This window comes from Panthera onca, chromosome B2 (genome assembly GCF_046562875.1).
Source record: "Panthera onca isolate mPanOnc1 chromosome B2, mPanOnc1 haplotype 2, whole genome shotgun sequence".
Lineage (NCBI taxonomy): Eukaryota > Metazoa > Chordata > Mammalia > Carnivora > Felidae > Panthera > Panthera onca.
The window spans coordinates 118,233,487-118,247,332 of record NC_138343.1 but is presented as its reverse complement, the minus strand read 5'-3'; the positions used below and the strand labels follow the sequence as shown (position 1 = coordinate 118,247,332).

General features: G+C 38.7%; 1 protein-coding gene across 1 annotated transcript in view; it reads right to left on the bottom strand.

Moving 5' to 3' along the window:
* Window positions 1–3,190, bottom strand: part of ENPP3 (ectonucleotide pyrophosphatase/phosphodiesterase 3) — a 74,904-nt gene extending 71,714 nt beyond the window's left edge. The window contains exon 1 of the mRNA XM_060616683.3: window positions 3,028–3,190. Coding sequence (XP_060472666.1) covers window positions 3,028–3,105 — 78 coding nt within the window. The 5' untranslated portion in view covers window positions 3,106–3,190. The remainder of the gene's footprint in view (window positions 1–3,027) is intronic.
* Window positions 3,191–13,846: the final 10,656 nt, after the last annotated feature.

The following is a 13,846-nucleotide window of genomic DNA, read 5'->3' as shown; positions in this document are numbered from 1 at the left end:
AAGATTGTGTGTGTCACTCATTATCACTACTGCTGACAAGGCTCTTCAGTGTAGTGGACTTTATGCAATGACTAGAATTAAACTGTGATATAATTGCAGAGAATTATTCCCACTCACCTTTTTCCCCACCCAGTAAGTCCAATGATAAGCATGCTGGATGACAGAGCTTGAAAAACATATATTGCCATAGAATATGAACACAACAAACACATGAATTACTTAGGAATGTATTTTACAACTCCAATAACCTTTGTTATAGCTTTTTAAAAAATCACTTTCATAAAAAACACAATAACAAAATTTGCTTCGATAATACTGTAAACCACTGATTTTGTTTTCACTCTGAAAATCATCTGGAAAATTAACATATCTAATTTTTACAACAGCAGTGGATTCAGGGACTGGGAAAATATGTGAAAATACTATGTAAACAATTCTTTTTTTTTAATATTTTATTTTAAATAATCTCTATACCCAACGTGGGGCTCAAACTCACAACCCCGAGATCGAGAGTCACATGCTCTATGGACTGAGCCACCCAGGCACCCCCTATGAAAACAATTCTTACATAAAGTCTGAAACTTCGCCCAGGTTTCAGTGACCTTCCAGCATTCAGTGGAAAGAATGGAGAGGCAAAAAGTGAACATAAATAGTTACTAAATAGCATCACTAGCACTGAGTCCCTTATTATGATGCTAAAAAGCCACTCATGACCAGGACTAGGAATACAAAGCAGGGAAACACTGGGACATAGTCCCTATGGTAAACCTCATAGATTTACAAAATCTATGTAAATCATAGATTTAAAAATTGGTATATTTTGGTTTACATCTTATCATTAGTCCTTTTACCATTCAAACTTGATGGGAAAATAAACAGCATCTAGCTGTCCCTAGGATGCTCTAGAACTTTCTCCTGTTAAATCTTAGTGTCTGTTTCTTGACGACTCTACTTGTTCTGTGTATTTTTGGCTTGCTCTCGCATTATTCTGTAAATTCCCTGAGAAGAAGCTTCTTCATTTTTAAAAAATTTTGTTTAAAGGGGCAGAGAGAGGGGGACAGAGGATCTGACAGGCTGACAGCAGTGAGCCGATGTGGGGCTCCAACTCACGAACCATGAGGTCATGACCTGAGCTGAAGTCGGACACTCAACCGACTGAGCCACTGAGGTGTCCCAAAGAAGTTTCATTTTTAATCTCCTATAATGACTTCCCCTAAATGAGTAATTCTGAGTTAGCTTCTTGATATTTAGGTGCATATGCATCTTAAACTATTTATGCTAGCTACAAAATGGACAGGGGAGAACTCGGACTCCAAAAATCACCAAGAAGCCAACATTTGGCTTTAGAAAGCTGTATAAAGAGTGCCAGCAACACAGTAGATACATCTAAAGCTTCTTGAATGAAACCTATGTTAAAATTTGGAAACAGGGTATTTCTGAAACTACAATTTTAAAATACTGAGCTTCTAGGGGCCCCTAGGTGGCTCAGTCAGTTAAGTGCCCGACTTCGGGTCAGGTCATGATCTCGCGGTTTGTGAGGTCGAGCCCCATGTCAGGCTCTATGCTGACAGCTCGAAGCCTGGATCCTGCTTCGGATTCTGTGTCTCCCTCTCTCTCTGTCCCTCCCCTGCTCATGCTCTGTCTCTCTCTGTCTCTCTCTCTCAATAATTAATAAGTGTTAAAAAAATTAAAATACTGAGCTTCTATTATACATACTAGTAAACCACTGGAAGGATAGAAAGAAGGAACATAAGTGATGCACAAAATTTTGCTTTCAAGGAGTTTATAATTTCTTTAATTTATAGATGGAATAAATCTAATAAATGGCATAAGAGTTAAAAGAGCACTCTAAAGTTCCCAGAAGGATAATGACTAAATAGAGTATCTTGACAGTTTATTTTGTTATAGTTCCTGGGCTCAATGCTCACACACATTTCTTCATTTACTTCTAGAAACAATGCTTGAGTGACAGAATGGTGGTGACATTACCTAAGGCAGGGAACTTAGGAGAAAAATGCAGCAGGATAGGTGTGAGAAATTATGCAACTGTTTTTGGCTGGAGTTACTGGATGAGAGCCAGCAAGTAGGCATTTGAAATCTTGTGCCAGAAACTCAGCAAGAAGTCAGACCTACTGGCCTACTTGAAATTCTTGGTTGAGAATATGACTTTTACAACCATGAAAAGATGAGATTGCCTAAAGGAAAGATATTTAGACAAGGTTTGGTGGAATGCTATGTGCAAGAAAGAAGAAAGTCAGCCAAGAATGCAGATAAAGAGAAAAGTCATAAAAATGGGGATATTAATGCCATCACGGAAGCATGGGGAGAGAATAATTCAAGATGAGAACAAAACAATATCCACATATTGTTGTTATGGAGACACAGCAGGAGGACAGAGGAGAAGGAAAGACTTTCAAGAAGATGACTTCAGGAGAGTGAAAACAAGCAAGGGAACAGGGAATGAATGGGTGAGTGGTGAGAAAACCGGGGCAGTGGATGGAGCTCCCCTTCCCCAAACATTTGAGAGTAATCAAATCAAGGAAAGCTTTATTTTTCAGAACAGGGAAGATCTTAACATATAAAAAAAAAAAAAAAAAAAAAAAGCAAAGAGAAAAAAGGTAAAAGAGGCCATCTTTAGGAGTAAAGAAAACTAGATAAAAGCAACAGTCCAACAAAGAATATGATATACAGTGATCTTTGATTTTTTACTCTGTGGTCTTAAAAATATTCACGCAATAAAATGGTGATTTGGGATGGGATTATAATCGTGCTAAAATCAATGCTGCAAAGTGTTTTGCCACAAGATGCCAACTTTTTAGGATGGATCAGATATTAACTTGTTATTCAAATTTCTTAGGCAAAATGGTATTCAAAATATTAACGTGGCATTGGAGCTGTCACAAGGGCCAAAGTGAATGCAATCACTTAAAACTTTACACTCAAAAAGCAACACCAATGTAAATGGGGAGTCATACACTTAACATTTATCACAAAGCTACAAAGACTAAAATTAAAAGCTGTACTTACAATACAAATTATCTTATACGTCCTAACAGTGCTCCTCTTGACAGGTTCTTCCATTGATAGAGTCTGCGTAGACTCCATTAGCTGTATAAACCTGTTTTACTAGAAGACAGTAGTACTCCTTCCTTTTTCTAGTCCAGCAAAGAGAAACTGAATGAGTTACACAGCTGTGAGTAACTTCAATGTTTTGGAAGGTCACAGCTCGTTAATGATTGGACAATCAAAAGGGAGGAAAAAGGCTGTAATGACAATAGTGTCATGAGATGAAAGTCCTCTTCCAGGACATTGTAGACAAATACTACATATTAATCAAAATACATGTAACAATAATAATAATCAAATTTTAATACAATTGGATCATTTGTTTTCTTCAAAAATAACCCAAAACAAATGGTTTTGTTATAGAAATTCCAGGGAGTTTCTACATTTGTAATACACTTAATTTCACAGTTGAAAGTCAACTACTAAAAATGTGCTTTAACCATATAGGAATCCCATAACTCTGTTGAATTTATATAAAGTACTTAATTATAAAAGAATTATGTCTTCTTGTTTTAAAGGGTTCACAGTTTGAAATGTTTTCATACGTATTATCTCATATCAAACTTAACAACATCCCTTATAAACATTTTATTCCTATTTTGTAGTTGAGTCAAATAAAGGTCTGATTATTCAAAGTCAGGTCTGTGACTTACTTGTCCCAAGTCACATATTTTCTAGATTCCAGAAGTAGAACTGAAACCCAAGTCTTCTACTCCCCAAATTCAAGTTAACTTTCATTGAGCAATTAAACTCGCTCTTTTCTTCTTTACATAGACAAGAGCATCCTCATACATGCACTTCATGCTGAGAAGGGGAGTACAGGTTTATGATGAAAGAAATAAATTAACAGCAATGTAGCCAGAGAGTTATGGTAAATGGTGGGCATAAGCTCTTCCAGCTTAAATGACCCTAAGGCAGTAATTCTCAAAATGTGATTCCCTGGAACACTAGTCCTATGAAAACCTCCTTGGTTACATGAAGCTTTAGAACTCTTTTCTAATGTAAAGATTATTAAAAAAAATCCTGTAGGCTCAGTATAGTCTTTGGAAAACACTAAACTATTACAATCTTAAAAGCAGTGAAAAGAAATAGGAAAAGAATCTATCCCAATATACAATGACTTATAAATATGAATATTATTTCTGAAAGTCATGTCAAAATCCCTTTTTCTACTATTGGAGCCCATGCCCTTAAGGAAAACTGCAGAATAAGAGCCATGTTTCCTTTTAAGGGTTTGTGCTGTTCTTTCTCAGCTCAGGATACCCTCCCCCCCCCCAACTTTACCTTCATGCCTAATCACTGGAAGTACCCGCATGAGTTGCTGACACAGAAGAAATGAGTTTTAGAAGAAGATGCCATAGAGATAACCTAAACCTAAATCAAAGTCCAAAGCCTTCTTTACATGGACAGCAAAGAAGTAAACAAAAACACGTTTGGATGCCTTTGGCAAAAGGTTCTCTGCACAGGATAGACTTAGAAATACCCCAAGAAGTTTTTTTTAATTTTCGTTTTTATTTTTTAAATCCTGAAGCCCAGTCCACTTCAACTGAATTAGAATCTTCTGGATTTGGGGCTAAAATATCCCTCCAAGCCATTTTATATGTAACCAAGTTCAGTGTAAACACTTTGTTTTGAGCAGCACATGCACTTTTGAATTCTCTTTTGCAAATATTTCCTACAGATTCTACTTAAACTTTAGGTTTAAGATAAGACTAGAGGACCTCTAGAGCTTGACTTCTTGCCCAAGATCACCTTGGTTAGTGCTATCTCAGAAGTCAGATTCTGCCTGGTGTGGAAACTGCCGCTTCAGGGGGTACTGTTGTCATCATTGCTGTTGTAGCAAACAGATTGTAAGAAAGAAAAATCCAGTCTACACCACAATTTGTATCAAAATTAGGAGATTCCTAGGAATTATGGCTTTTATCTAGTTTTCTGACATATAGCTTCAATTTTTCTATTTGCACTTATGACTATCTAGTCTGCCTTGACTCTCATTAACAGTGCTCTTACTTTTACCTTCCTCTCTGTGATGGTAGTTTTGCACATCAGTTTGGCTAAGCTACGGTACCTAGTTATTTAATCAAAAGCTAATAGAGGATATTGCCATGATGGTTTTTTTTGTAAAGGTGGTAATATCTACAAACATTTGTCTTTTAATGAAAGAAGATTACCCTTAATAATGTTGGTGGCTTTCCATCCAGTTTCAGACTAAAAGAACAAGAAATTTTGCATCAAGATTACACCATCAGCCCAAGTTTCCAGCCTGTCAGCCTGCCCTGCCTTGTAAGTTTCAGACTTGCTAGCCCCCACAATCAAGTGAGTCAATTCCTTTCTCTCTCTCTTCTCTCTCTCTCTCTCTCTCTCTCTCTCTCTCTCTCTCTGTGTGTGTGTGTGTGTGTGTGTGTGTGTGGTTCTGTCTGTCTGTCTGTCTTTCTCTGTCCATCTCCCTCTCCCTCTCCCCCTGCCCCCCCACCTCCACCTTGTTCTGTTTCTCTGGAGAATCTTGACTGATACATCCTTTGAACATTTTTCCTTCTTGTTAAGACTTTACCTTATTTTAAACTCCCTTCCTTATTTGGCCCTCCAGGATCTATTATCTTGGGTTTTGTCTTCTTGATTTCTAACTCTTTGTCTTGGTATTTTCTATAATAATTTGTATACGTTGACTCCAGAAGGCTTACCTGGTACTGATACCCCAGTTGCACTCAAATGCTCCTTGCTGGTACCCTCCATGATGTCACTCGATTCTATACCAACTTTGTTCACCGGAATGCCACCGACTCTGGCTCTGTATTTTTGTTACTACATTCATTACCTCTCCCCACTGCCCAAACTTCCTTCCTCTCTGCTTCTACCCTCATCCTCTATCTTCTTTCAACCCTGAGAACACAAAAACACCAGAGAAGAAAGTCAAGCGGCCTCTGATAAAGTCTTGCCTGTCTCACTTACTGGTTGACTCTTAAGACCAAATTCTACATTTTAAGGTGATCTCAAATTATCTCAAATTTACTAAATTAACGGAAAAATATCTTAGTCCTTCAGATCCTGAGGTGAGCAAACCTCAGGGAATTTACCTGAGACACTTACACGCAGGAGTAGTAGAGACGTTAGATTGTCCAGTCTCTAGTCATATTTTCTGCTGTTAGCAATTCCCCTAAATGAACCCTAACCCCAACCTTTTTTGAGTGTCCCAAGTCTTAAAACTTATTCCCAACAGGGGCACCTGGGTGGCTCAGTTGGTTAAGCATCCAACTATGGCTCAGGTCATCATCTCAGTGTTCATGAATTTGAGCCCCATGTCAGGCTCTGTGCTGACAGCTCAGAGCCTGGAGCCTGCTTCGGACTCTGCGCCTCCCTCTCTCTCTCCCCACCCCCCACTCACGGTCTGTCTCTGTCTCTCTCTCTCTCTCAAAAATAAATAAACATTAAAAAGAAACACTTATTCCTAACAGTTCACCTGAGCATTGGGCTCTGGACAAATCCATACCTTCCATGCAACTTAGACTTTGGAATACACCGTACAGTCACCTGGATCCGATCCTATTACTCTCTAAGTTACTTGAACCTTGTAAGCCACTGTATTCTTTACCCCTGTAAAAACTAGAACAATCTGCACCTTCTGGGTCCTCTGAAAGCTTCCCTGTGCGGACTGTAATACTTAATGGCCTAGAACACTTATGCTCTCAAAGGCAGCGATCATTACATCTCCTACCAATCATAAATATTTCTCACACTCTACAAGGTCCTTGTGCCCACAGAATACTGAGAACTTTTCTAAAATCAAAGAAAAAAACAGCAAGTATGCTGCTGTCTTGGGAAAGCCCCGGGGGCATGCCAACATCAACTTCCTTAAGGCTCATAAACCCGTCCTTCCTGGTTCCAGCACTAGAGCTTTGGTGGTAGTTGGACGAGCCAGACTGGGAAGGCCCAGAGAAACTGGATACACTGAGGGAGGTGGTGAAGTTGAGGCAGATACTGGGCTCAGGCCCAGCAGTAGGAAGGAGTCCGTCAAAGTTGAAAGACTTCAAATAACACAGTAACAGAGGGGCAGGTGGCCAACTTCAAGGAGGGCCTCTTTTACGGAAAAGGCAAAAAAAACCTACAGAGAGGTTGACGAGCATGCCTAGCAAGCAAAAAGCTACCCTGATAGGCAGTTCCTTAGTATAGGAAAGGCAGATGCTAGTCTTTGGCCAGTGAAGATCCCGTATTGGAGCTAATTCCAGGACTGGCCGTCCAGGTGGGACTGGTGTTAGCAATGCTGAACCAGGGCTGGAAGGCAACATTTTACCTGAAGGTCAAAAGCTCAGTGTGGGCCTCAGGACCCAAGTTCTCAAAACTGAAATATAAGTAAATAAATAAAGTGTCTGGGTTACTAGACATCCAAACGATGACTATAATAAAGTAAAATCAATTCCCATAGCTTGAGATCAATATTTTGCAGTACTATGTGTGTGAAATGACATTTTCCAACATAAAACACATAAAATCTCATTGCCAATAAACACAGTTGAACATTTATAATCAACTTAGAGATAGGGAACAGTAATTTTGAACCTCGGGTAAATAAAACATTTTCTCTATAATTATTGTGTTTTGAATTTTATCAATAAAAAATTGCAAAAATTTATTTAACTTCGTATATAAATATGCACACATCTCTGATTTTATATACATAACTACATAATATCTTTAGTTTTGCTTTTTGGCTCACAATGTTTAAAATATTTACTAACTGGACCTTTACAGTATTGCTAATCCCTAATCTACCCCTAAATTCTCCCAAGTTTCAAAGACTGCCACTTACTTACCCAGCCACTAACGTACTTACCCAGAGAAACATGCATCAGCCTGTCATTTGAACCACCAATTACCACCTCTTGTGATTCAGAAGTCAGGAAGCTGGTCTGATGCCTCCTAAAGCATTGCAATTATTTTCTACTGAATAATCAACATTTCTAAGGTCGTCTCTAGGTCCTGGAACACTATTTCTCTTACTTTGTCTCAAGTGCAGAAATATGGCCCAGTAATGTCAGAATTCTAAGACTCTTTCCTATTCACTTCAAAACTCAGAAATAATTTTACTTCCAAAAATTTTCCAAGCTTTAGTAGGCTCTTCATGTTTTCAATGTTCTCAAGTGGACCTCATTTGTAACTGAAGTTCTAGAGACATCTCCAGAAAGACATCCTAAAACTAGAGGGCTATCATACTACCTGAGTTCTCCAAGGCTATCCAAGGTCTATGAATGTATAGGCTGTGGGTTTGTTCTACTTCTCTGAAGCTTGGAAGGAATTGAATTATTTCCCAAAACTCTGGAATCTCTCTGGCATGTCAGCTCCATGCAGGCAGGAACAAGTTCAGTTTTGGCTTGCCATTTGGTCCATTATCTGTGACAATGGCCAGCACCTAGAAGACATTCAATAGACACTTGTTAAGTAAATCATTAATGGTTTCAGAAACAACCTGGGATGTCTAAGCCCACTCTCATAAATGTCTAATAAACCAAATTATAATAAATTATGATAACTTTATTAGATATAACTTTGTATGTGATCCACATCTTTTCCTATATCTATAGCATTTCAGAAATAGCTATCACTTCAGAGGTAAGACTTGCCCATGAAATAAAAGCCCTTTGGATGCTTTCATTTAATTCAGAGTAAGAAATAACAACTGAGCACCATCAAGCCCTAGATTTTATGCCAGGTGATGCAAGAATGTTTAGCATCTACTCTAAAGATCTTCTGTCTGGCAGAAGAGACATTTTTAACCATAATACAGTGTGATATGTGCTATCTTGGTTGCATTAATGAAGTGCTACGGGAATGGAGGAGGAAATAATTGAAATTTTCTCAGAGACAGGGTGCCTGCGTGACTCAGTTGATTAAGCATCAGACTTTAGCTCAGGTCATGATCTCACGGTTCATGGGTGTTAGCCCCGTGTCGGACTCTGTGCTGACAGCTCAGAGCCTGGAGTCTGCTTCAGATTCTGTGTCTCCCTCTCTCTCTCTGACCCTCCTTTGCTCACACTCTGTCTCTCTCTGTCTCTCAAAAATAAATAAAAATGTTAAAAATTGTTTTTTAATTTTCTCAGAGAATTCAGAAAGGTATCAACATTAGTTTGCTAGGACTGCCATGACAAAATACCCCAGATTGGGTGGCTTAAACTACAGAAATTTATTTTCTCACAAGTCTGGAAGCTGGAAGTCCAAGATCAAGTTGATGTACAGCTGGCTTCTCCTAAGGCCCTTCTCCTTGGCTTACAGATGACCACCTTCTCTCTATGACTTTGCATGGCTGGCTCTCTGTGCATGCACCTGTCTGCTGTCTCTGTCTGCATCCCAATCTTCTCTCCTTCAAAGGACACTAGCCATATCGGTTAGGCCCTACCCTATTGACCTCATTTGAACTCAATTACCTTTTTAAAGACTCTGTTTCCAAATACAGTCCTATTCTACAGTACTAGGACTTCAACATATGAATTTTAGGGAAACAAATAATGCCATAACTTAAGAGGTAACATTTCTAATAAACATTATCTGACTTAAAAAGTAACTCAAGCACTATTGCTGAGTAGCAGGATCATAAGTCCCATCACCCATGCCATTTATGTTTAGAGAACAGTCTTTGCCCAGGTTTTGTGCACCTGCATGTGTAGGCTTCAAGGGAAGGTCAGTGAGCCACTTGAAATTATGCACAAACTTGAATTTGTGAATATGTGTATGCATATGGATAAGGGTGTATTTGCTTTCTCTATAGCTTACATCAGGCAAAGAGCTAAACCTTGTAGAAAACACTTTAAAGGAGATAACAGGACCAACATGGCATGAGGAATGAGACAAAACCAAATTGAAGGACATTCTGCAAAACTATTTACCTGGAATATTCAAAAATGTCAATTTTATGAGGTGGGGACAGGGAGGGGTTACAGAACTATAATTTGAAAGGAGGCTACAGAAATCTAACAACTAAATGCAAGATGAGATCCCTGATTGGATCCTGGAAGAACAAAATGGAAAAAAAAAAAAGATCATTGAAGGACAGTATGGAGATAATGGAGGAAATGTGAGTGTGGATGCATTCCAGGTAATAGTATTATATTGATGTATAATTTCCTGAGTGTGATGAGTGTATTGTGGCTAGAAAATTTGGGTCCTACATGCATGACTTTCAGAAGGCACATGGTGAAATATTTCAGGTTGAAGTTATGAGTCTGTAAATAATTCTCAAATAGTTCACAGAGAGATAATTAGATTGGTGGGGAGAGGGAGAGGGGCAGAGAAAAGTGAGAGAGAGGAAGAGACAGATAAATAGTAAATGTGGTAAAATGTTTAAAATATGTGTTGATTGAAAAATTCTTCAAATTTTCTCCATGTTTTAAATTTTTCAAAATAAAAGTTTCGGGGAAAAGGAATAGTTTTTTGAGGAAGCTAACGGAGGATCTGCTCTCCTCCATCTTCCAAACGAGGGAGTATATTGAGGAAGAGGAAGTCATGAAGCTGAGCACACGGAAGATGTTATGTAGGAGAAGGCGAAAGAGAATCACCAGGATGCTATCTGTCCCCTCCCCCAACACACACACATACACAGTAGTCGTGTGGCAGGTATGACAACAGCCAATCCAGACAGGCAGAGGATCCAGGAGGATGCCCCTAACAGGAAGATGAAGTTTATAAATACCTTACGTGTCTAGTTCCTGAGAGGAGATTTACATCTCAGGCAGAGGTTTCTGGATGAATTAGCAATAGTCACATCCAAAACTAAGCAAAGAAGAAAACCAAACCAAACCAAACCAAACCAAACAAAAAAACCCACAAGACAATTATTAACTCCAAATACAAAACAAAAAAATTGTACAGAAAAGGAAAATGCAATCACAATGCACTGTGTTGCTAAGTTGTAAATAATAGCTACAGAGTCAGAACAGTATGAATGGTCTGCAATTATCTACACAACAAATTCTGATATATGAGTAGGTTGGAGAAGGAGGAAATGTGAGTCGTGTCCAAGAACACTAAATGTCTGTCTTTCACGGTAACAAGTTGAAATATAATATCTAAAACCGAAACAGCAAGAAATAGTTGCAATGAAGCATGATATTTAGAAAAAGAATTGCAAGTGACTAACTTCTGAGAAAGGGAAGTTAAAGATGAGGAGGAGTTTGGTTGAAAACTTATTTTTTTAACATAAGCTTTGGAGAATTTTTCATTTTTTTAAATATTTACAGATAGTATTTTGAAAAATAATAACAGCAAAAAGGAGTTAAGAATTATATTAATAGTATTATAAATTGATTTCATGGTGTTTAACCAGAAAATTAAAGTTTTTAATTCTGGACAACACAATGAACACTACTAGCATGAGTCAAAGTACTGTTTGAATCAAATCATCTCTATACAAATAAAATGATCCAGGAAAAATGACGTTTTTACATGGCAAAAATAAATGATAAAAATCAAAATCCTTTAGGCTGTGAAATCTGTGTGGTATGATTTAGAAAATGATACATTTGGAGTTAAAAATCCATTCTTTCAAAAGAAAGAAAAAAGAAGTCACTGGGATTGGAGAAATTTAAACTGTGAGTCTGTAGGAAAGGAAAAGCCAAAGAAGGATCTAAAGTCAAAGAGTTACATGATGGAAGATGTGCTTTCAGAATATTTACCTGGATCTGGAGAATAGAGTAGACTGGAATGGGGAGAGATGAAAATAGAGACACCTGGTAGGTGTGGCTGTTGCATTCCTAGAGCGAGGTGACAAGGTCAATGAAACCAATGGAAACAGGGATGTGTTGAGTTTGAGGAATATGACAGCAGCACCTCTGAACTTAGAGACCAACTCTAAACTAGTAGAAGAGGGATGCCCTTAGCAGAAATGTCTAGTGTTCTAGAAAGATGACAAGTTAGGTTTTGGACCTAATAAGGTTGGATTCTTTAGGGAACATACATGTTGAAATCTTCAGCATCAAAAGTGAAGAGACTACCTTCTAGGAAAGAAGTCTCTACTCTATTTTTCTAAGTATCACTTTAAAATAAATAGTCAATCCCTTCTATCTCTTTAGGTAGCCAATATTGATAGTTACCATTTAGATTAGTTTTCTGTGGCTGCTGTAGCAAATTGCCACAAACTTAGTGGCTTAGTACAAAACAAATTTATTTTAAAGTTCTGTTTGTTACAAGTGTGTTACAGGTCTCACTGGGCTAAAACCAAAGTGTCAACAGAGCTGGGTTCCCTTCTGGAGGCTCTCAGGGGAGAATCGGGTTCATTAACTTTTCTAGCTTCTGGAAGCCACTCACAGTCCTTGGCTAATGGTTCCCTTTCTGCATATTCTAAGCCAGAAATCTCACATCTCTTTGACTATTCTTTCTTAGTCACATCTTCTGATTCTCCAACTCCCTCTTCTACTTTTAAGGATCCTTTTGATTACATTGGATCTATTCAGATAATCCAGGGTAATCCCCCTTGTTTATGGTCAGGTGATTAGCAATCTTAATTTCATATGCAACTTTAATTCCCCTGTGCCATGAAATCTAACATCTTTTCAGGCTCTGGGGATTGGGACATGGAAATCCTTGGGGGGCAATTATTTTGCCCATCAGAGGCAAAAATACTTCCATACTTTCTCCTGATACATGCGAACACATGTCTATACAGATAGATAGTGGTTGACGTTTTCTTTCTTCCCTTCCTCCCTTCTTCTCTTCCTCCCTCCTTCCCTTCTTCCTTCCTCCCCTCCCAGGCTTTCTCCCTTCTCTCCTCCCTTCTTTCCTTCCCAAGAGAAGTGGAATTGTGGTGTGCGTAGTTAAAAAGAGCAGTCATCAAGATTATCCTCACTTTTGACACCCATTCCAAGTTTGGGAGTCCCTAAGACAACACTTAGGTTTGATAATTTTCTAGAAAGACTCATGTTATACCCATGGGTATGGTTTATTATAACTAAAAGATACCGATGGAGATCAGCCAAGGGAAAAAGGCACATAACACAGGGTTCAGGGAAGTTCCAGTTGTTCTCCTCCCATGAAGTTGTGGACAGCATTACTTTCCTGGCATCAATACATGACAACATACATGAGACATTACTGACCAGTAAAGTTTGCTTGAGCCCAGTGTCCAGAGATTATTGGGGATCCATCATGCAGGTATGGCTGACACCCATGTAGCCAAACTCAACCTCCAGTGCCTCCAGAGGTTGACCTCATGAGCCAACCTTCCTCACTCCAAATCACACTGTCAGACTGTTTGGGGTAACCCAAGGGCCCCAGGAAAACCAAAACATTTCTATCAGGCATGACATTCAAAGGGTTTAAACATTATCCTTCAGAATTCAAGGGCAAAGGCCAGATCTCTTTTTGGTCAAAGTTAAATTCTTTTCCTATTGAGGATCATATAATCCTCATTACTGCACAATGTCTTCTGTCCCCACTCCTGCATTACATCACAAAAACCTACACTGAGATGGTTAGATGATGTTCCTTTATAAGATTTCCCAGAACAGCTCTCCAGTGATATCCTTCCAGTCTTATAACAACAGGATAATTTCCTCTTTAACTATCCATGCATTAAGCAAAGATTCAATGTCTCCACCAAAGGTCTTATCCATGAGATAAGGATTTGCTCCCACCTTTCTTTTTTAAGTTTATTTATTCATTTTGAGAGAGACAGAGACAGTATGAATGGTGGAGGGTCACAGAGACAGGGAGACAGAGAATCCCTAGCAGGGATTCCGCACTGACAGTGCAGAGCCAGATACAGGCTCCAACCCACAAAACTGTGAGATCGTGACCC